Consider the following 22,412-nt stretch of genomic DNA (forward strand, 5'->3'; position numbering starts at 1 on the left):
GCCTGACTTGCAGCCCCAGGAATGCAGTCAACTCTAGGAATAATTGCCTTGGGAATCTCCATTTTCTTTGAGTGTACTCAGCTTTGTTAAATATGCTTTCTTCGGTTTTGACACACATGGAGTCTCTCTTGGACAAGCCTTTTATCATTTGGGAAAGGGTTTTGAGCAGGGTATGTAAAATATGTGGTAAATCAATAGTAAAAACCATATTGCAGTGGCAAGCCTTATGGTATCTGTGTTACCACACTCACTTCCTTTTTCTGTTATTTGGAAATGCATCTCAGCATCTTAATATTTTTCCAAAAGTTCTGGCTTTTAAAAGTGACCTTTCCTTAAAAATTAAGTGGCTCAGGTACACTTTCATTTAGAGCTATGACAGATGAGCAAAGGAGGAAAAGAATGTTATTCTCAGTTCATGCTGTTATTGTTTGTTGTCATTATTTTTGTTCCCTATACAATCTAAGACTATGTTGCATAGTGGTAAGCATCTGAAAGTGTTATTAACTTCTGACCTTAAAACTGAGACAAGAGGAAATTCTTCACAATAAAGTTGTGGGAATTAATCAGTTGCTTGGAGTAGAGCACGGTCAAGCCTGCAGCAAACATCAGGGCTATCTTTAAGCTCTCATATCTCCTCATTTAAAAAAAGGTGAAGTGAGCTGTGATAGTAGCATTGAATCAATGAGCTTGCTCTTCTCTGACACTGTCCGACTGTATGTAATACTGCATAGACTGAATATTTATTTATTCTGCATATGTGTGAGAGAGATTTTAAATAGCTGGTTAAATGCATTGCAATGAATGGGAATAATAAAACCACTGCTATACCTGTTACAGATGTTAATGTGATTTAACACTGCAATACAGTATCTCTGTCTGAACTATGGTAGTTGTTTAAGGATTTTCACCCAAGAAACATGAAATACCTCTCTGAAAACCACTAGCTTAAGGAAGAAGGAAGCTAATAACTTACTTAAAAGCTTAAAAAATATCAGTGTGCATCACTACTGATTTTAAGTTATCCTCAAGCATTTCTAAGGCCTCACATACTAGCTCCATAATAGACTAAGGAACACCTTTAAGGTAAGGTAAGTCAATGCAGAATGTATGTAATGGTTACATACCTTTTCAATGAGAAAACTGCAGTATTGTGGTTTATATGCAGGGTTATCTGGCTGTAAAGATGTTTTCTCTAGAGTCTCTGAATCAGAGGCTCATGCAGCATAATGATGTTATTGTTGATGACACTTCACGTGGTGCCTGCTACGCAAAATGTGTGTGTGTGTGTGAGCAGTCTGAGTTCAAGGGAGTTTTTAATCTAAGCCCAGCATGAAGAACCATGGGAAGTCCTAGAGCTAATGTTTGAAACTGTGAGGACTACACACGTCATCCTTGGGGCTTATTACTTCAGCTGAAGTGAGTCTTTGAATTCTGAAATAATGTTTATTTGTTAAAACAGTAACAGTTTATGTATGAAAAGATAGTAATCTCTTGTCACAAACCTTGTCTTGCTTGATTTTCAGGTCATCATGGCTGTAACATCACTATTATTATTGTTATTATTAAGCCTTGTGTGGGGAGAGATGATAAAATGGGGTTTTTGGTAGGATGACTAAGGTAATTGTAGTTGATGGTAATTTATAAAACATTTAAAATGGGAGTGGAAACATCAGAATATTAGAAAATTTGGAAAAAGTGAAGGCCCACAAAAATGAGAGATTCAAAGGGGAATAGTGGCATCCCTGGTAATCTAGAGAAATAGATAACTAGAGTCATGGGTGTGCTGTGAGAAATTCTGTGGATTCTAAGGTTATATTCCACGTGGTTAACAAGAACAAACAAGCTGTTTTGCTTCTATTTCAGGTGGCAGACGTTAGTGGGTGGGCTTCTGCTTCACATCTCCTGGAAGTTGGGCTGGGTGGAGATAAACTTGTGTTCAAGGTACTGTAGGGTTTTCAGTATTTGCTAAATACTTGTTTTCTGTAGGTGGCTTATGATGTAGTTAAGTTGGTTGTGGAAGTTACTAACTTGCTAAAATATAAGTCTGTGTGTGTGTGTTTTCTGCTTCACAAGTGTGGGAGAGATCTTACGTTGTAGTCTAATCAATGTTCAATGACACGCACTTTTAACTGTATACTAATATAAAGTGGATTCAATTTAACCTTGATAAGACAATCAAAAAAGCATAGCTGTTAGTGAAAACTGTAAGGATAACTTAATCCAACTAACTATCCACATCTTTTCCTTAGATTATGTTACTGTATTATAAGAGAAACCTTGGTAATGTTAGTTAACAACACTGACGCACCCTTTCCCAAAATGTCAGTGCAGTGAAGTCCACAAATGTGATCTTCCTTTTTCTGTAAGACCTGTGTCCCATAGATGGGAGTCATTCACCCTTGCCTAACGCTAGCATTTATAACTGCACAGCAAGAGCAGCCGTTGCAGTACAGGATTGATATAATAATCAAGCTCCAAATAAAAAGATGCTCTGTAGACAAAGATCATCTGCTTGAGCTGAGTGTGACAGCAACTCAGGAAGAGTTGTCTGGCAGACTATACTCTGCTCAGGTGGATCCATTCTGCAGTATGGAATGTGGCATATCTGTATTTTGCAGAATGGTATAATTTAGGAGGTGTATGCCCACAGCAATTGTTGCATCTCCACTCTGGAGATACTAAAAACTTGACTGGACAATGACCTGAGTAATGTGACTTCACTCTGGAGCTTGGGGGGATTGGAGTATGTGACTGCCAGAGTTCCATGCTATGTAACTTTTTTCAGTGATTCTGTATTAGCAAGTGACAACAGATGAATTTTCTGTTTGGCTGGCTTGCAAAACTGAATCTCCTCGTTTGGAATGAAATCCTGCATGTATGTCAGAACAACCAGGCAATGTTCTGTTTTCATGTCCATGCAAGTGACTACATTACCACTGAAACTGAAGTGAAGTTGTAAATGGAAACAGAATTTAACTTCCTGTCTTTCATCTGCAGTGTAGATAAAACGAGGATATTGGTGCAAAAGCTGCCAGTGATATTGGTAGATACAAGATTAGGGTCCAAACCTTGCTGTAGTGGCAGTTACTGATATATAGATTATTATCAAATGTATATTGTTTATGCAGATTTTGTCTTCACAGAATAGTCTAAAGGAATTACAGCTGTCAGTCACATCCTTTTTAGTTCAACTTTTCATCACTAGACGATTACTTTTGCTTTAAATATGAAAGAAGTTGAATATTTTTTCCCAGCTTGGAAAATATACTTTCAATTTCTCAAAAGCTTGGAAGACATTAAAAAAATACTGGACAAGAACCAGTTTCTGCTGTTGAAAAGGATGTTTTTTTCCAAAAGTTTAGGTGAAAAATTAGTTCGTTTTTTGACGATGGAGGCTTCAGGCCACTAGATGTCAGTACACTGTAGGAAAAGTTTTTAAAATAAATCTTGAGGAACGTCTTAGCTAACACAGAATGCCTGTTGAAGAATAGACCGAATGAAATTACCAGAATTAATTGACGTGTTTTGGCTATAATTCAGCCAACTACTTAAGCATGAGTTTAAACCTGTGTTTCTTCAGAAGAATTAGGCACATGCTTTAATGCTTTGCTGAACTGGGCTTGTAGCATATATCTCCTGTATTAAAAAGAAACAAACAAAAAAAAACCCAACAAAAAATCCACACCACCCAACGTCCCCAAAAAACTAACCGAACAAAAACCTCCCCAACAAACAAACATAATGTGTAAAAGCTTCTGTCTACCACTTCCTCTCAAGGTCCTTCCCTCTCCAAAGATGTTTTTTCTTCACCCTACCACTGGGATAAGAACATTTCTACACTCTTATAGAATATTGGTCTCTAAATCTATCTGTTGGCTTGTTTCTTTTGTGTATGTGTAGGATACTTAAGAATACCATATCGAGTCCCCAGTCTTGTCATGCTTCAAATAATGAACTGCCACCCATTTGCTTATTTCTGCAAAGTCTCAGTATTTCTGTCATGTGGACTGATCTCATATGCTTTCTGAGCCAGCTTGCGTTATCCCAAAGTGTCTCAGCAGAATTATTTTACTACACATAGTTCATCACCCTTTGTCTAAAGTCTGGAATCCCAGTTTCACAATAAAGACGAAATAAAAACACATTACTCAGAGTGATTTCTCTTAGATTTTGTGGATATTCTGCTTTTCATCTGCTTCCCCCAGTACCTCCAGCTGTAATGGACTCTGTCACTGTCATTGTTGCGTGGTGACTGTCTGCAAAACTTGTATCCAAAACAAGGGCTCTGGGGAGCACAGAGGAATATGTGTAGCATCTGCATAGTGCTTCCAGTGCTGCAATATGCCACCCAGCTCCTGCCTAACCCTTGTAGTCGCATAAGTCCTGTGTGTTCTGGCATTTCTCATAGTGCTGAATTATCCCCACAGCTAAGCAGCAGCTCAGAGTCATGCTTAAATCAAAGCTCCAAAGTGTGGTTTAGGGGAACCTACCTGTTGACTTTACTGGACTTTGGATCTAGCCCTACAACCACAAACTCATCAGTTCTTTTATGGCACTGAGCTTTCCTGTTTTGCATGTACATCGCTTTATTGCCAACATAAGAAGCTACTAATTGGTTTACATATCAGACAGATTGTTGCTGCTGACATGTTACATCAAACATCCATGCATTCTTTCTTTTTCAGTCCTGAAATTCCCACTCGGCAGCATAAAATTCTACCCTTACATCATGGAAAAAGCATCTGAAGTCCTTTTCCATTACACTTCTCAGTGTTGCATTGGAGATGAAGATATATTTGGGATTCCTAGAATTTAGTGGTGCAGAACATGAAAGAGTGATTGTTTTTATGTTTTAAATGAAAATTCAGTTTTCATTATGTGTCCCTTTCATCTTCCCAACCCTCCTTTCTTTTCTTCACTCTTCCTTTCTTCCATTTGTTGCAGTTCCAATAGGATGGGGGTATTTTTGTTGGTGTCTGATGTGAACTCATTGGTAATAAGGCATGACAGTTTTAGATCCTGGTCTTGATGAAATTCCAGTTGAAGTCAATAACCTTAAAAGGAACAGTGTTTTATAAAAAATGCTGGTGACTACCCCAAAACCCAGAGCAAATATTTACACATGTTTTATTTTCATTCGGAGTGTTCTGATTTCATCGCTTAGTGATCTTTTTTTCTTCTCTTCCATGAAATGTGGTAGTGTAGAGATACATATAATTACATTTGAAGTCTGACATGCTAGTTGGAAGTGTAATCCAAATTAAGGAACTACAAGCAGTTTGGTTTTGTTTTGAGAACCAGCATTATTCGCTGACCTTTTCTTGACTTTATTTCAAAGCTTGGGAAGAGCAGACGGGGGTAGCAGCATCTTCAGTCCTGGGAAGCCTTTGGATCAGGCCTGTAGATCACTGCTAGTCCGTTCTTCCCTTGCTCAAAATCTTACATTATTTCCTCTGAAATTTACCACCTACGTCATCCCTTTTTCCCTTTAAGTACCAAGATCAAAAAAGGAAAAATGCAAATTCTGAAGCCCTCTTCCAGAACTGAAACCTGACCCTACTGCAATAATCGTGGCTAAAAAAAAAATAATCAGATCAATCTGATGACTTCATTCCTCCATTAGCTGTCAAACTGCCTCTGGGAGTTTGGCTTAGTCAAAGGAGTATCATTAGGAAATCTCAAGAGATAGGCTCCCACAGAGACAATCTGATCTTTAGGAAGAATGTCTTTGTAAATCTGGCTGAGAAATGAATGTGTGGGTGGGCAAGTGTATTTGTACATAGTGAAAATGTGTGCTGTCTGTGCAAGTGTACCATTTTATGCCTTCATTTGTCAGTTTTTCTTCCTTTTAAAGCACATCAAGGAAATTAGTTGAAATTACCTTAAAACCAATAGGAGTAATTTCTGTGAATTGCAATTGTAATTGCAAACAATTTTAGAGAGAGAGGAGCCAGGGAAAGACTAAAAGAAAGAAGATATATCTACAGGTAGTTCCTATCTGGGATTAAGTGAAGTGATTAATTTTTACCTCAGACTTCTTTAGTAAATGGGTGGAATACTGAACAATCAGACAATCAATTTAATATGGACATCTTTGAAATTCATGTGCATATGTACATATTATTATATTCCTTGCAAGCAACTGTTGCTGACTGCATGTAAACAGAATATGGTAAAGTAATGGTATTTTAATTGTTTCCACAGGTCTGAAATCTTGTCGTGGCTTCCTGCTTCAGTACTTTTTGTGGGCATTATTTATGCTGGCTCTAGGGCACTGTCTAGATTGGTAAGCAATGCACAAATAGAAACCAGTTCTTTATTACCTCTACTTTATAAGCAAAGCACGTTACCTTAATAACAGATATTTAATGCTGTCCCTGGGTTGGGGGGAAAGAAGGGAAGAGGGTTTAAATAATACATACACTGTTAACGGTGCTAGAGCAGTGGTCCAATCCTACAAAGTGTAGAGCAGTATGAAAAAGTACATCTGTGACAGTCCAAAGCACTCAGCATCTCTCCAGAGTACTCAGTGTTTTGCAGAACAGATCCTCTGTGGTCTGAATTGTGCAAGCAGGGAAGAAGCTGAAGAAGTTACTAGCTGTAACTTTGCAAAAGGGGGAGTGGGGCTGTGGAATCTGTGGGAAATCCTTCCAGAAAAAGGATGGAGACCATTGGATTTGAAAAACTAAATTGAAAGTTGGAAAGAGATTATGGCAAGTGTTAGATTAATCAGTTTTATGATCTATTTGAATCACAATAACCTACCAAATGTTTAGAGGATATCAAATCTGCTTTCATTAAAGTTGAATGCTTTTTACTTAAGTGATACAGTCTTTCCTAAAAAAAAAAAAAAAGAGAATTTGTGATGTGAATTCTTAAAACTCAATGTTTTACTGCTGTTATGCCATCTGCAAGGCCAGATTCTGCACTAGTTCCCTTCTGCATTCTGTCAATGCATCTTAATCTAAGTCCAGAGCCAGCTTGCTCCTGCCAGCCCCTAAGCCACAGGGAGGATCAAAAGAGATTTTTTTACAAGGTTCTGCTTGTAGTGATCTCTTCAACATCCCAGTGGAGAGGTAGGGCAGAAAAGGGCAGAATATCTCTGTCCTCACAAAGAAGGTTGGGGGCTTCATCTTGGACTCAAGTGATCTTTGGAAAGCACAGTCATGTGCTCAGAAGCCCCGTGCCTTCAGATTAGCTCTGTCTCAGGGTGATTGCATTTAATTCCTCTTGGTTCCTTGTCAAAGCAAGTTCCAATTGGGCTTCTTTGGTGTAAACTCAGCAAAGATCCCTAAGGAGAGCCCTGCCTGGAAACAACAATAAAGCCTTGGCAGCATCATCTTTTCTGCCTGCTCACCTGGGAGGTGAAGGAATGAATCACATCCTCTCTGCTATTTCTTCTTACTTCCTTGTCATCTGGTAAATTACCTTGTTTCCCTCCTGTCCCTGCTCTGGTCCTTCAAGAGTGAGGTGCATTGGAGTGGCAGAGTGGCTGTGAATGGTTTTGATTTGTATCCCAAATCTTTCTTGAGGTGCATGGCTTTTTGTTGTATGTCAGTAAGGATTTAGAGGCCTAATTCTGTGGCCATTTTAGGAGGAAAGGGCAAGTAGTCTTAGGCCATAGTTATTATGTAGTGCCCTGCGCTGGGGCTAAATTCAGTGCTACATAGAAGCTTTTCTGACAGTAACTTTGTGCACAACAATTCTATGGCACAGGCAGAAGGAAAATGGACACTCCCGAACGCATACCTGAGTTGGCTCACCTCAAATCAAGTGGGTTTATTCCTAAAGCAGAAATAATGTGCACTTTTTGGATCAAATCCAAGGAGACCCACTTTCAAACACTCCTGTATACTGGCAGAGCTACAGTCTTAATCTCAGTTTGTGCCCCTCATTAGAGGTGCTGGCAGTCTCCCCTGCCCAGGAGTTCAGGGCTGGAGCTGGAGGAGGACTCTTAGCTCTGGACTGTGATGCATTAACAAAAGTATGCAGAGCTGTGAGGGGAGGTTTGTACAGAGTCTATTCACCCTGCTTGCCCAACCAGTAAACCTTTCTTTTTGTAAGCATTAAACCCACTCACAAATTTAGGAAATACATCAAAGGCAATAGACATATGGAGAAGGTTAACCGGGCTAGGCAAACTGGAGCCATTGTTGGCTCCAAAACATATTTGGAAGAGCCAAAAGCAGGGAGGGAGGAAAAAAAATCCCCACAAATCGGCTTCACAAAAGGAAGAACATAAATTCTGCTGTCAGCTTTCCTTGTGTATGGCTATTTCTTGTATTTCCTATTATTGTGTCAGGCTCAGGATGCTTATGTCAGATACGTCTGGTTTTATGTTCAGTTGTCCAGCAACAGGGTTGAGAATTGGTTTTCAGAACCAGTGAAGCTGGAGCTGACAAATTCATGACAGTTGTGTTTGAGTGGTTTTCATTCCTTGCTAATTTAGAGGTGTTAAAAGTTATCTTGGTGTAACTGCTGTGCTTATGGATCCACCCCAGTTGTCATTATGACTTAAAATGTTTAACTAGCGATGCTTATCTGGCTTTATGGGAAGGAAAAAAAAATCCAGAAAACACAGATTTCTGAGTGCAAAGTCAAATTTAAGAGATATTTGCTGCTATATCACCTGATACTTTAAAGGCATGGACATCACTGAGAAATTAACTCATTCTCTACTCATGTGATTTAAATACTCTACACAAGTGGGGAAATACTGCTTCCTACAACTGCCTTAGTCCTTAGATTATCTTAATCGAGGCAGAGAATTGCCTCTGTTTCAACTGTCTGAGACACCATGGATCTGATTTGGAGGAAGTGTTATGAACCACTAATTCTGGTTGGGTTTGCCTCGGGCAATGGGTGTTTGATTAATTATTTTTATCATTGAGGTTTGTTTCTTAATGATTTCATGTTGGGATGGTGTCCAGATACCTCAGTGGGTATGATTTCAACATCGCTTGTGTATGAACTATTACAAATCTACCCTAATATCAGGCAGCTCTTCCTAGCAGTAATTGAAAGCAATCACCTAAAATTATCTTGCCCGTAATTCTGTTGCTAGGAGTCACACTGCATTCATAGTACCAGTAGACAGAGATGGGAAGACTAATGAGAACTGTCTACTGTGGAGGCTGCAGATATTTGAACAGAGGCAAAACTAGAGGCAGAAACCTGGAGCAAATCTTACTGAGGTAACTGTGTACAAACAAACCAACTGAGCACTCAAAAGTGGGAGAAGAAGCAAGCAGGGTCAGCATTTAAAGATGCCTGTGCCGTGTAATAGTGACTGGAATAGGTCTAAGTCCCTTTTAGGAGATGTGGCATAGGTTTACAGCTTAAAAAACAAAACGAAACACAAAACCACAAACATGTGGGACAGCTGTCCCTAAAAGGAGTGCCCTTTCCTATGTGTGTGACTTTTCCGGTTGATTTGGACATTTTTGTTCTCTCCCAACGGCAGCCAATCCCGGTGTTCCTCACCGTGCACAACGCGGCAGAAGTTATAACCTGTGGGTTCCAGAAGTTTGTGCAGAAAGAGGTAATTGATCTATTAATAGATACATTCAAGGTACCTCCTGTGATATAAACTGCCCTGTTACAAGACACCTGGTTTCTTTTAATATGGGCATTAGTGCCATGTGCTTTTCTAGTCTTGCTGTGATAGCTAGTCATTAATGACACCCAGAGAGCTTTGCTGTTGACAAGTATCTATATTGATGTTTTCTTTTCCCCTTTAGTTGATGAAACACTGCCAATGTGTATCACCAGTGTGATCGCATTTTTGAGACTGTCTTGATCCTGCTTGTTTTTTTCCTTTTAAAAGTTAATATCCCTTCTCTCTCATGCCTCACGTAAGAATCTCATTGTTTGAGCTGCGAGGGAGGAGGACTGGGTCCTTAGATCTAACCAGTGTAATATATTTAGAGTATTGTGTAATTATAGATAGATCACATCTCCACATGAAATGCAGGAAGAACAGCACATTTTTTTATTTGTTTTGAATGCTTGAGAATCTATCCCAAGACCAGTTGAAGCTGGGAGAATAATTTCTGTGCCTTTTAGTAAGAGCTGGGTTTGTTTCTCACAAACTGCATTGGGGATCCTTCTTTTTAGGCTGTGAAATGCTTTTCTAATTGACCAAAGAGTTGCTGTGTGAGGTAACACTGGGAAATCATTCATCACAAAGTTGTTTCTACAGTGGCCTCTGGGTTGCCCTGGAAGGGATCTTCCATTCATTACATCTGTTGTGTATATAGAAGACAAATAAATGGCCCCATGTTTGCTACTCCTAATAAAATTGAAGAGGTCACTGAGGTTATGCCTAAGTGACATAGCAGTGTGTACCATGGCATGTCCCTGTGGCATTGTCCTCTGATTAGTGTCCCTGTCAAAGCGTTTCATATTTTCCTTTTAGCTTCAAGTGCTTGACTCCTCTCTTTAAAAAAAGCCAACACTATGGACAAGGATAATGCAAACACAGGTCTTTCTGGGAAGCTTCTGGGGAATAATTTTGCACCAAAGGATCAGGAAACTCTCATGAGTTCAGACCAAGACTGATTTGGTTGGGGTAGTACCTTATTAATTAAGGATGCTCAATATTTGAGTACATACAATACCCAGTTCTGGTATAGTTCAAGTTGGTATAAAGTTCATGTCTGGTTTTTGGCTTACTTGCTGGTAAGTAATCTGAAAATATAAATCAGGTTGAACTAGGCTAATCTGTAATCCTGGTACTTTTTTTCAAATTAAATGTGCGAAGCACTGCTCGAATGTAATGGGGCTGTTGAATGTTGCTCGTTGGATTTTTCAATGTGTTTAGTGCGGTTAGATCAGCTGTCATCACTTTCCTGGTTTTGGAAGGAGAAAGCACTATTTCACCATTTTTATTTTTAAATTTAAATTTTTTAATCTTACTTTCTTTTTTACAGCAGACCTCTCATCTGAAAGTCTGTAGGTAAGCTTTTAAAACTGCTCAGATTCAGATTCAGACTTGTTTTGGCTCCAGCTTCTGCATTTGCTTCAGATAATGGCACACCAAAACAATGAAGAATGTAAGGCACATTCCCATGGGTGGTGAGCCTACATTGCAACATAGGCATAATTAAACATTTTTTAAATGTATTTTCTTTTTTTTTTTTACAGTCGCTTAAATAGATACTTTTTTTTTTCCTTATGAAAATAAAAAAAGCTAGAAGGCCAGTCTTCCTGAATAACAAAGCAGTGCTTGTAAGAATGTTTTTGGAAAGCAGATGGAAACCAGGTTTGAAGTTCCAGTGGGTAATCTGAAACAGCAAGAGAAAGATAATTAATGTGATAGAAAATGGCTAAAAATACTTTTCCTGAGAAAGAAAAGGCGAGTGATATCCAGTCTGTGAAAATCATCCATATTAAGCTACACAACCTACCAACCCTCATTTGACCTAGTTTAGGCTTCAAAGAGGAGACAGAAAGGGACAAACAGAAGTCAGCCAGTAGTGTATTTAAAGTTTCATTCTCCTGCCCCCCCCCTCCCCCCATCCCCTTGAAGAATGTATATTTGCTGTCCTCCACATTCTGTAATCTTTTAGCTGTACTTAAAGTGGAAAATGTTAGGTTATTATTTAGTGTACCTAGGGGCACCATCTTCCTAATCTCTCCCTGTTGTTTCCATTATCTGATTTACTGTGGCCTTGTTTTCACCACTGGATTGTTGTCAAGGATACCAGGGTTTTTATCATCTCCATTCTGCCTTTTCCTACTCCCTAGAGAGCAGAAAAGTAAGCTGCAAGAGCAAATGTTTATTATTATTAACAGTGACAGTCCACAGAAATTCCGCATCAGTGTATTCAGTGTAGCCTGTAGAAATACTGACTCAGCCACAGGTTAAAAATTTATTTAATCCAAGTTGGTGGACTAGGGAAGGACTTGTGCTGTCCTTAAGGCATTTCTAGTGTAATACCACACACTTCCACTTTGCTCTGTGTTCTGGAGTTACACCATCACTTTTAACGGAGTTACCTCTGCTGGAATTGTTGTAATAGGCAATTCACCACAGTGGAAGAACTTTTTGGTAGCTATTCACAGCCAGAAATTTGTTGATTTTGGCTTTCTGAAGTGGCGTAGGGAAGCCAGATGGCAAGTGAGGAATAATATTCCCTACCAAAAACTTGTTTTCATCACTGCTGAGATGTTTTGAGCTGCTTCTCTTCTCATACCGCTTTGCCATGTATGAGTTATGCAGAATGCATGATGTAAAACTTAAATTTTGGTGGCAGAAATTAATTTTTAAATATGGAATAAAAATTAAACAAATGAAATGTCAGTTAAAAATAAGTGGAATTGCCTATACTTTGCTGAGAGTACAAATCCAGGTGACAAGCTTTTGGTCTTTCTTTTTTTTTTTTTTTTTTTTTTTCCCTCTGCAGCGTTCTGTTCCTCCTGGTAGCAGCAGCGTGCCTTCCTTTATGTGACACACAGGTGAGCTCTGCTTTGTAAGCAGCTCTAGTGAAACCTTGATGTTTGACATCTTGTTAGCATATGAAGGATGCAGCTTTTACTTGTAAGCTAGGGTGGGATTCCTGTGAAGGAATTGTAAATGTTGCCTATCGCTATGTTGTAGTCTAGCTGCTTTTAATGTGTTTGCTTGGTGTGTTTACCATGGTAAAACCGCTGAGCAGTGTGGACACACAGCTCTTCAGTGAAAGTGGTGGCTGGGGAAACCACAGTTTAACTTCTTATAGGGCTTAGACTAAATCACTTAGGTTTGAATTAATTGCATGTACTTTCAGGAGGTTCCTAAATTAGCTTTGTAATCACTTTACACGCTTCTGTAGCTACAGGAGAAAGAAAGGAGGTACCTCCAGGGAGCACTCGGTCCAGCAAAGATACATTACTTGGAGATGTTTTTCTCTTTTGGAGACTTAGGAAGGCTACTTCCTTGTTTTGAATACTTTAGTTAATATCTGAAGTCAGGTGGGATGAATCTGGGACCTTGTCTGGGTGCATCTGATCAAATGTAGACGTCAGAAGTGTTGCACCTGCACTAGTTCCCTTCATAGTCCATGGTACAGAGGAGGAACTTCTGGTGTGTAATTAGTCTGCCCTGGAAGCAGACATCTAAAATATGCCAGGTGAATTCCTCTCAAAAATGTTTATTTTTCCCCATTGATTGTGAAGAGAGCCTACCTTGCTGAGAGGTGTCTGTTTAAAGCACTCTTTTGGATACTTTGTGGTTAGTTGGAGCCTTGGGGAGAGAGACTGCTTAGCTACTGCAGAGGCTGAGGGGGGAGAGGAAACAAGACAAAAACCCTAGCAACGTTCCTCTAATTCTCTTGCCCCTCCTCTAATTCTCTTGCCCCTCCCTGACAGCCAATACAAGAATATAAGACTAAACAGACAGGGGTCTGTATGCTCAGATTGTTTAAAATGCTGTACATACCTGAAAGAAATAGAACTATTCTTGCCAATGCTAGCTGAGAGCCTGGGTAACTGGCACATGCCAAGTCTCTAAGCAGGACAAGAAAAACTTCAGTCTTCCTAGTCTTTAGTGGTCTTCTCTTTCTTTGTAGCATAGCTCCCACTCACTGCGCTTGCTTTGTGAAGCTAACTGCACGGAACTAGTGATACATGTGTTTACATGAATGTGCTTTGATTTATGTAAATGTTCTTTATTGCAGTTTGATCCAAACGGTTATTTATGGGCTCTAATTCACTTGATCTGTGTTGGTAAGTCATTTTCTTTTGGAAAAAGAATTAGGAAGAGTAAATGAGTTGGAGAAATCTGCTTCATTGTGAGTTACTGATATTTGAGGTTCTTGATAAAGGAAACACTTGGAAAGAATGAAGAAGCTCAGTAAATATAAAAAAAGTGCATTCCTTTTATAGGTTTTACATTGAAAACAGCAACAGAATAGACTAGATATTGCAGTCAGTTAACAGTGGATGAGAAAATGCACATACAATTTTAATTAGCACTAAGCTTTTCTGGGAGTTTTTGGTGATTGCTTACTAAGAGACACCTCTTCCGGAGGAGAGAAGAAACATGAAAAAACCCAAGCAATAACTTGTAGTTAGAGCTTTATTGCTCACACTGATTTTATTTAAAAACTGACAAAAATATTTTAAAATATCATGGAATATGCTCCCAGATGAAGGATGTTGAAGTGTTGGGGGGGTTTTATGCAATCATATGCATTTGTAAAAATTTTAACAATCAGTTGCATAGCCTGTCATGTTTTCTTTTGTCTTTTTCAGACTAAACATGGATTTAGGTAAATCATAATTCTTCCCTGAAAAGCTAGAAGGTCAGACCAGAAAATCTGAAGAAAACAAGAGTAGTAATTTTAAACTAGGAGATTTGTGTCTTTTGGAGCAGTAGGCTGGATAATAGGGGACTTGTATTTGGTTCTTAGCTGTCCTATAGACTTAGTGAGTGACTCATTCATATGTTAAGTCTTCTCTGCAAATTAGGGATGATTCCTTCTTTATTTTGTCTATTCATACTTTAAAATTTTCAGGGCAGAGTTGATGTGTTTATATCTATTTGAGTCTAGGGAGATCTAGAGATACCATTCTAAAATGCTGTTAACATATAAATAAGAAATAGTTGGGTTTTTTTCCTTTAGGAAATGTTAGGTGGTAAACACTGACTCATTTAGATAGAACAAAAAGCTAAGGATTTTTCACTTCAAATACTTGTTTGTTGTAAGGAGTGATGTTATTGCTTTCTCAAAGCCAAAAGGTCTCATTTGTAAAGCAGTACTAGGCCATGGAGGTGGAAAACTGCTTAGAGAATCTTCAGGAGTCCTCTTCTGTGTGCTTGAAATGTGTAGGAAGTGCCAACATAATGTTTATGTTTAAAATACAGCATCTTTCAATTTCTCTTGTTTTTGAGAGAAAGTTGTTGATATGACTGTTGGGGTTTTTTTTGTATAATTAGATTTCCTATCAACTGACAATAAAGATGTACAAGAAAGAGCAAACAGTTGAACTAACTTACTGCACAGTTAATCAAGACAGCATGAGAGAAAGGACGTGTTCTACCTTTCAGCTTGTCTAATGGAGGCAGAATTGAGGACATCTATTACATAGTGTCCTAGTGGATTTGCTTTTCATGTTCTAGTTGTCTCTGTGAATCAAAAAAACCCAACAAAGCCTTGAAGAAAGGGTCTGAAAAAATAGAGCATGAAGCTATACTGTTCCTTCCTTGAGTGCTTAAAGCCTTTCACAGAATAGAAATGGGAGCTAATCAAGAGGTGGGTAGGTTAAGAATGTAAAGAACCTGGAGACTCTAGAGCCGAGAGAACTCTGAACAGGAAAGATGGCTCAGAGCCAACAGCTGTAGGGGTCTACATAGATGAACACATCATAGAGGTTACCAAAAAAATGAGGTGGGCTGAAGAACCCATTCTGTAACACTTTTCTTCATGTGTTTACAGACACACAGACACTCCCTTGTAGTTGCTGTGACCTAGGAGATGTCTCGTCAGAATGACTAATAGAAAGATGTAGCATGATAGTACTCTGAGATGGCAACACTTTGAAAACCATTAATTTGAAGTGAAGGTTCATTTTACTCATGTTTTAGGCATCCGTTGTGCCATGTTGCTAAACTATTTCAGAGGGGTTCCACGTCTACTGGTACCACAGCCAAACAAGTCGTTGTTTGTCAGAATGATTGCATGTTATGGCAATTACACATGTCATTTCAATTACAGGGGCTTACAAAGTATTTCACAAGTTATGGAAACCTGGCTCTTTAAGGTAATGTGTTTTGATATTCTTTTATAAAGAAAGAGATTGCAATCCAAGAGGGTTAGAGACACATCTAGATAGTAGTCAGGTAAACTGTAGTGATCTCTGCATTACCAGTGTGAGCTGGGCCACTCTTGATTAATCATTAATGAAGTCTTTTACAAGAGGAGCCTTATTTATTGTTGATAACAATAGCCTGTGGTTATTGATAGTTATACTGCTAACTCGAACACTAAATTAGTTTTGAACAGTGTATCATCAAAGGATGATGACTCAGTTCTGGAAAAAGAACCCTTAATTACTGGCATGGGCACTAAGATGTTTGTGTTAGCCTTGAAAGCTGCATGGTTTGAGTGTGTCAGTGTCTGCCTTTGTGACACGGTCTCAAAAGTGTTTAGCAGCTGGTGCCTTGCCACAGGACTGGAATAGCTGAGTACCTTAAAAACCTTGAAACCTTGCACTAATTCCACGTGTGTGTTAAAACTTCAGTCAGACAATAATTGTTTTGAAAGCAGATGGCATTACATGATCACAGTGTCTATAATCTGCAGTGGTCTGTATGGATGGAGATGGATATGTTGGCGCTGCATATTACATATATGTACATAATACATGTGTGTATAGAATATGGATAAGCTCATTTATTTCAAAACCATTTTCCGTCTTTATTTAAGGAGTGTATATTTTAGTCAGTCTCACTTTATCTTCACTTTAAATGAGACTCCCAATGACATAGTAACAACAGAAATAATATGCAAATGTGTAAATTAATAAGCTGATCAATATAATGATAATATAATATTGATCAATATGGTTATTATGCATATAATTGTATTACCTAATCATAACATTGTGTCATATGTTATATAATATTAATATTATGTAATATTACAGTGTTATAATACTACTTAATATGCTGATCTCTTACACCAAATGAATGGCATTACTAAAAGAACACCTTTTTTTCTTTCCCTCCTCTCCCAGTGACCTGGACCAACAGTACATCAACTACATATTCAGGTAAAATGAATAAGCCTTTGATACGCCACTGCTGGTTTTATGTGGTATATATTTTCATTTTCAACTGTGGCTTGTTTGGTAACTCATGTCTACCACTACTTAAATGTATTTATTTAGCAGGACATTCACTGAAAGAATAGTGCTAAGCTGAATGGCTTAGCAGCTGAATTTTTTTGGCTCTGGTTATAGGTGGACATGCCAATATTCACCTGGGGAGGTAACGAGGTGTTAATTATGAATTTTTTAACAACCATGTGCAGAAGTGATCTATCATTTCCAGAAATAATATTTACAGAGTAACTCCCTGGCAATCCCCCACTTCAGAAAATAAAACTTGTACAAAATTGCCAGGAAGGGAGGTAGTGATTACAAAAGTACAACATGTAAAAAACATGAGCAATAACTGATTGTTCAGAGTGCTGTTAATGGGATTGAGTAATTCAGACTTTCAGTTGTTTTTCTGATCTGGAGATATAAAAGCGACTTGTTATTTCATAGTGAAGGATCCTGTGTCACTGACCAGAGACCCCTGCATTTTAATAAAGTCAGTCCTTTCCTCAAAGAGCCGTATAAGCCAGAACATTTGGTGTACATGGCTTCCACTAGATTTTTGTGAGGCTTTATTTGAAGTAAGGCATATAGAGACTTTACTAGATTCTCCTCCACCCATAATCACGTCTTGTATATGTTGACCTCTTTTCTTGGAACGGTAGTTGAAGTTTTATGGGAACACTATGGAGTACAGATACTAAGTTCTAGGAAAGGATGGTCAAAAGGAATGAAAGAGAGAGCAGAAATTAGAAATAAGCATAACAAAAGTTGTTCTTGTCCATTTAATTAGTTGGATGTGTGCTCTTGTCTGAGCACATTAAAGTACCTTGAGCGGAACATATGAGGGACACCAGTGCAGGACAGTTACTTCAGTTCCCATTTATCTTGTGAGCATCATCAACATGGTAATACTTTGTATCTCTTTCTATCTTAGTTTGAGTAAATATCTGATTTCCATAAGTAAGTAATGTGGGCCTTTGATTTTGCATTTGTATGATCCCAGTGTCTATTCACCAGGGTCACATTGACAACACCTGAATATCAGTTTGCTTGAAGTAGGCTCTTGTTTAAGTCAGTGGTTGTCTTTTATCTACTGTGAATTGCAAAGCAAATCAGTTTTACTCAAAGAAGATAGTTGTATTTGTTGAAACTGTTTTGAAGAATTAGCCACAGAACTTGCAAATATGCTGCTGTGTGCAAAAATAACCCATGAAATATTGCATGAGCTGCAGCTATTTGTCTGTGTTGAAGGGAGAATCATGAAGCAAGCAGTAAAATCAATTGATTTTTCATTTGGCACCTGCCTGACTGTAGTTGTCAGTTGTCATTTCAGTTGAAACTGCATCTGGGCCTGAATCTTTAAATTCAGATTTTGGCTGAAGATCTGAATTTTGCAGCTTAGATTGAAAAGCCAGGGCTGGGTTCCTGCTTTGTTAGTTGATGGTATCCTTTGAAATTTGTGAAGCTGTGTCCAGCAGAGAGCAGGAGTTCCACATTGCATGGAAAGTATGATTATTGATTTAGAAGATTTTGAAAGGGAGAAACTTCCTGCTAAGAAACTGTGAGGTGCAGTGGTATGTGTTTAAAAACTGTTCTTTTTACTAAAGAAAACAACAATGGAATAGTGCGAAGTGGAAGATGGCTTTTTTCAGCATCTGCTTAAAAGCAAAAATGTGTTATCAAAGCTTGCAAAGATTTTCACCATTAAGTGGCTTAAAGGTCAGTGTAGCTTGTGAGATGATGGTGCAAAGTAATTGCTGGAAAACAGGTGGCTTAGAGGAGGTAGAAGACTGGATGCTTATTTGTTTGGCTTGGGTCAGTGGATATCTGTATGTCTGTGTGTCTATAGATGTGTGTATATATTTCTATGTGTTAGAGAAGCTCACAGTCCATAGCATTTGGACCTTATCATGCCTAGAGAAAACAGTACCATGGGCAATGGGATAAGTGGCATCTGATTTATTTTAGAGTTTTGTTTTGTCATAATAACTGTTGATGTTTGAAAGGGTGTGATATTTGGCAGAAGCTCTCTCCTTGTTTGCAACCTTCAGGACATGCCACTGCAGTGAAGATCCTCCAGTGTCTCATGGACTGAAATCTTTCTGCTGCAGAAGGCACTGGCAGGGCTTGTCTCTTTGTGAGACCTCTGCACATGTAGTTATCTTGGAGATGCCTGCCACTTCCCAAATCTGGATGGAGCTGGTCAGCGTGTTTGAGAGCTATGCAGAGCTATGTATGTATGTATGTGTACACACAGCTTTATTGCACAAGCTTAATTCCGGTGGAAAACAGTCAAAAGCGTTTTTAAATCACACTGCGTAGAGGGCATTTTATTGTGAACATTCTCTGAATGAGTGCTAACTCCTGACAGGCAGTTCTGGGTCAGAGTCACTGTAAATGTATGCTTAGTCCTGTCAGAGGGTGCCCAGCGCTAAATTTTGTGATTTAACAGACATTAAGGCATGTGCTGCTTCCTCTATTCAGGGCTTTTTGAGGACTGTTTTGGCCATGACAGGATCCCAGTTCTACCTCCACCACAGGACAGTCTAATGTGTACAGGTGGTCTTGTCTGTACGAGCATCATTCTATGATTTATGAAGGAGCTTGCTACTGTGGTATCAGTGCAACTTTCTCCTTAGCACTATTACAAATAGTCTTCATAGCTCCTTATTTCTAATGTAGATCAGGCAGCTGACATGAGGCTGTGTGGGGAAAAGAAAGCAGCCAGATAGTGTTTAGAATCAATTCCAGCCATGGTTGGAAAAGACCCTTAAGATCATTGAGTCCAACCATAAACCTAATGCTGTCAAGTCCACCACTAAACTATGTCCCCAAGCACCATGTCTACATGTCTTTTAAATACCTGCAGGGACAGTGACTCATCCACTTCCCTGGGCAGCCTGTTCTAGTGCTTGATAATTCTTTTGGTGAAGAAATTTTTCCTAATATATGGGAAAATATAGGAAAATATATAGGTTTGTTACAATAGAGGCTGTTCAAAGTGTTTCTGTTCAGTACAAAAGCACAGTTGTACTCTGAGTGTAGAGATTGGCTGGATAGAGCAGATGAAGAGTTCTGCCTCGAGCTACTGGATATTAGTATGTACCAATATGTTAGATTAAAATAATACATGTTTAGATGAAAAAGAAACGTTAACTGTACTGGCTCTGTTGGACACTTCCAGAGTTATAGCTGAAATTAGCAGTGTCTCCTAATGTGTGCTGTCCCTACATGCCATGCACTGTTTCTTGTTTTAAAATCTGGAGTAATTTGGGAGGATAGAACATCTTAAGCAAAGGTACATGAACAGGAACATTTCAGAACAAAACAGATCTGAAGAAGTGTTTGCAGATGTTGAAAGGGTGGCATTTTTCTCGCTTCATCACTTACAGCATGATTATTCAATGGCTTTTAAAAAGGGAGCCAGACCAGGAACAAGTGTAGGAGGGAGAGCCGAGCTGTGCTATGCAGAGAAGGGAGGGGTGATGTTGCTTCTCAGTGCCCAACCCCATCCTATTCATCCATCTCCCTTGTGTTTAAGCATGTGGGGCAGGGAGCAGGGAAGAAGAGGGGAAATGTACTTCCAGGAACCTCCCTCTAATCCTCCAGTCTTATTCCCACCACCCTTTTTTACTGCAGTATTTTGTATTTCCCTGCACTCCGACTTCTGCGTAAGAGTTCTACTTCCTAGTGTTTTTCCCAGTAATCTTCCATTTTCTTTTATTCCTTTTCAGTTCCCCACTTTTTATCGAGGAGGGAGACAGACTTCTCCCCCCTAGCTAGCTGGTAAGGGGTAGTGTGAGGGGAGGGGCAGTAATGTCTACCTGGCATGTTGAGGGATACACAGTGTGCCTTAGAAGTGGGTCGTGGCTCATCTTGGACTTTCTCCTATGCTGAGGCAGATAGAGATGTGTTACTTCTTGTAGGGAACCTGGAAGAAAGTTTCAGTACATCCCAATATTTGCCACTGTATGATATTTGTTCGGAAAGGCACACCAGATAGCCTAGCAGTCAGTGGTGAGGAAACAAGAGACTTAGAGCGGGAGAGTTTCAAATAGTGAATTAAATGGCACTGACAAAGGTGTGTGGTAAAGACTCTACCCTGTGCAGCTGAACTACATCTGGCTTCTGTAAAAGCTGCTAATCTGTCACTTTTGTGAATTAAAAAAGCTGCAGTAGATTTTCTGCTATAGGAAAGGGCACCTCGCAGGCATAAACTGCTGTTCTTGCTGACAAAACCTCTTTTTAGCCAGAAAGAAAACCACAGGTGACCCAGCCCTCAGTACTGAGTACAGAGGAAAAGGGGAGGAGCAGAGAAATCCGGCACAGGGATTTTGTTTTTGCTGCAGCTGGATGTCCAGGCTGTCCTGCTGGAAACCTCTGAATCCCTAATCTGGTTTTACAGCATCATCATGTCTTTTCTACTGAGGACTGTTGAGAGCAGAGTCACAGTACAGCTTTAATGGCATCTAACCCATTTGCCTTAACCTGCCTTGCACTTCACAAAGAAGGTTTTGTTTCCCTGCTGTGTTTTCTTTGGATTGAGACCTGGGATGTCTGGTAGGGTTATCAATTCCTTTTGGTTGAAGAAGGAAGTTTCTGTCTGAGCATTTCCCAGTCTCACTGCTTTTTTGTTTAAAAATTAATAATGCAGAAAGCCAAAGTGGAGAAACACCGCTTAGTCATAATTCTCATCATTGTTGATACAGTTTCACTTGCCCCGCCAGGATCTTGTTTTCTCTGTTATTTAGTCAAAAGCAATAGGCCTTTGCTTCCTTTCTTCTCTTTACCAGGAAACTGAGGAATTGGGCCTGTTTATGGTGAGTTCCCCTTGGCATCCCATGCAGGGAGAGCATGCGTGTGTGGGGAGGAGAGGTGGGGGGGAATTACCTACTGTAAGTGATCTGCTTTGCCTTGTTTACAATCTTTGTGACAACCACATCTTTTTAAAAACATATGTAAATATTGACAATGTGAACGTACTGTACCAGCTGGTGCCTTTCAAAGACATTGTCTAAAACGTTAAGCCTAAAATACTCACCTGCCTGTCAGTCATGACCCATTTCCTCCTTCAGCCCATTGTCTTCCGCGGCTGGTTTCGGTGACAAGCTTCCCCCCAAGGCTTCCTTGGCCATGGGATTTCCATGCTCTTTGCAGTTTGTGTTTGCTACCAGTGCCTCTGCAAATCATGCTGGGATTCACCAAAGCATGCTGCAGGCAGTCCACGAAGCACAGTAGCCTGGTTGCATAGAGAACTGGGACCAGCTGAGGGCAAGCAGGCTTGGAAACGGTAACTGTTTTAGCACTGGAGAAGGGAGTTGGCCTGGTATAAGCACCGTGCTGATGATACTGTACTACTGCAGGTACTGGGTGTAGCTCATATACAGTAAGTTCGGTGTTCTGGCCATAACACCGTGTTGGGAACCACTTCCAGCTCTTTCTCTGCCTTAACTTTTCATTGAGCAGGCTTTCATTCCTCTGCTGGTTGGGTTGGCACTTTGCTGCCTTTACTGCGTCTAGTGAACTGTAAAATTCACTGGTAATTAGCCAGGGAAAATTGCCTAGCTTTAGCATTCATGACATTAATGAATGTCTTTTTACCTTTG

General features: G+C 39.4%; 1 protein-coding gene across 7 annotated transcripts in view; it reads left to right on the top strand.

Annotated features, from left to right (window-relative positions):
- TMEM241 (transmembrane protein 241) overlaps positions 1 to 22,412 on the top strand; it is a 63,025-nt gene that overhangs the window by 5,600 nt on the left and 35,013 nt on the right. For 3 of the 7 annotated variants that reach the window (XM_055705729.1, XM_055705733.1, XM_055705735.1), the window contains exons 3-11: positions 1,864 to 1,941; positions 6,205 to 6,286; positions 9,464 to 9,541; positions 10,932 to 10,957; positions 12,408 to 12,459; positions 13,659 to 13,707; positions 15,699 to 15,744; positions 16,720 to 16,755; positions 21,600 to 21,626. In XM_055705729.1, coding sequence (XP_055561704.1) covers positions 1,864 to 1,941; positions 6,205 to 6,286; positions 9,464 to 9,541; positions 10,932 to 10,957; positions 12,408 to 12,459; positions 13,659 to 13,707; positions 15,699 to 15,744; positions 16,720 to 16,755; positions 21,600 to 21,626 — 474 coding nt within the window. The remainder of the gene's footprint in view (positions 1 to 1,863; positions 1,942 to 6,204; positions 6,287 to 9,463; positions 9,542 to 10,931; positions 10,958 to 12,407; positions 12,460 to 13,658; positions 13,708 to 15,698; positions 15,745 to 16,719; positions 16,756 to 21,599; positions 21,627 to 22,412) is intronic. The other 4 variants (XM_055705731.1, XM_055705734.1, XM_055705730.1 and 1 more) reach the window with 3 other exon arrangements.

Source organism: Falco cherrug, chromosome 3 (genome assembly GCF_023634085.1).
Source record: "Falco cherrug isolate bFalChe1 chromosome 3, bFalChe1.pri, whole genome shotgun sequence".
Taxonomy (NCBI): domain Eukaryota; kingdom Metazoa; phylum Chordata; class Aves; order Falconiformes; family Falconidae; genus Falco; species Falco cherrug.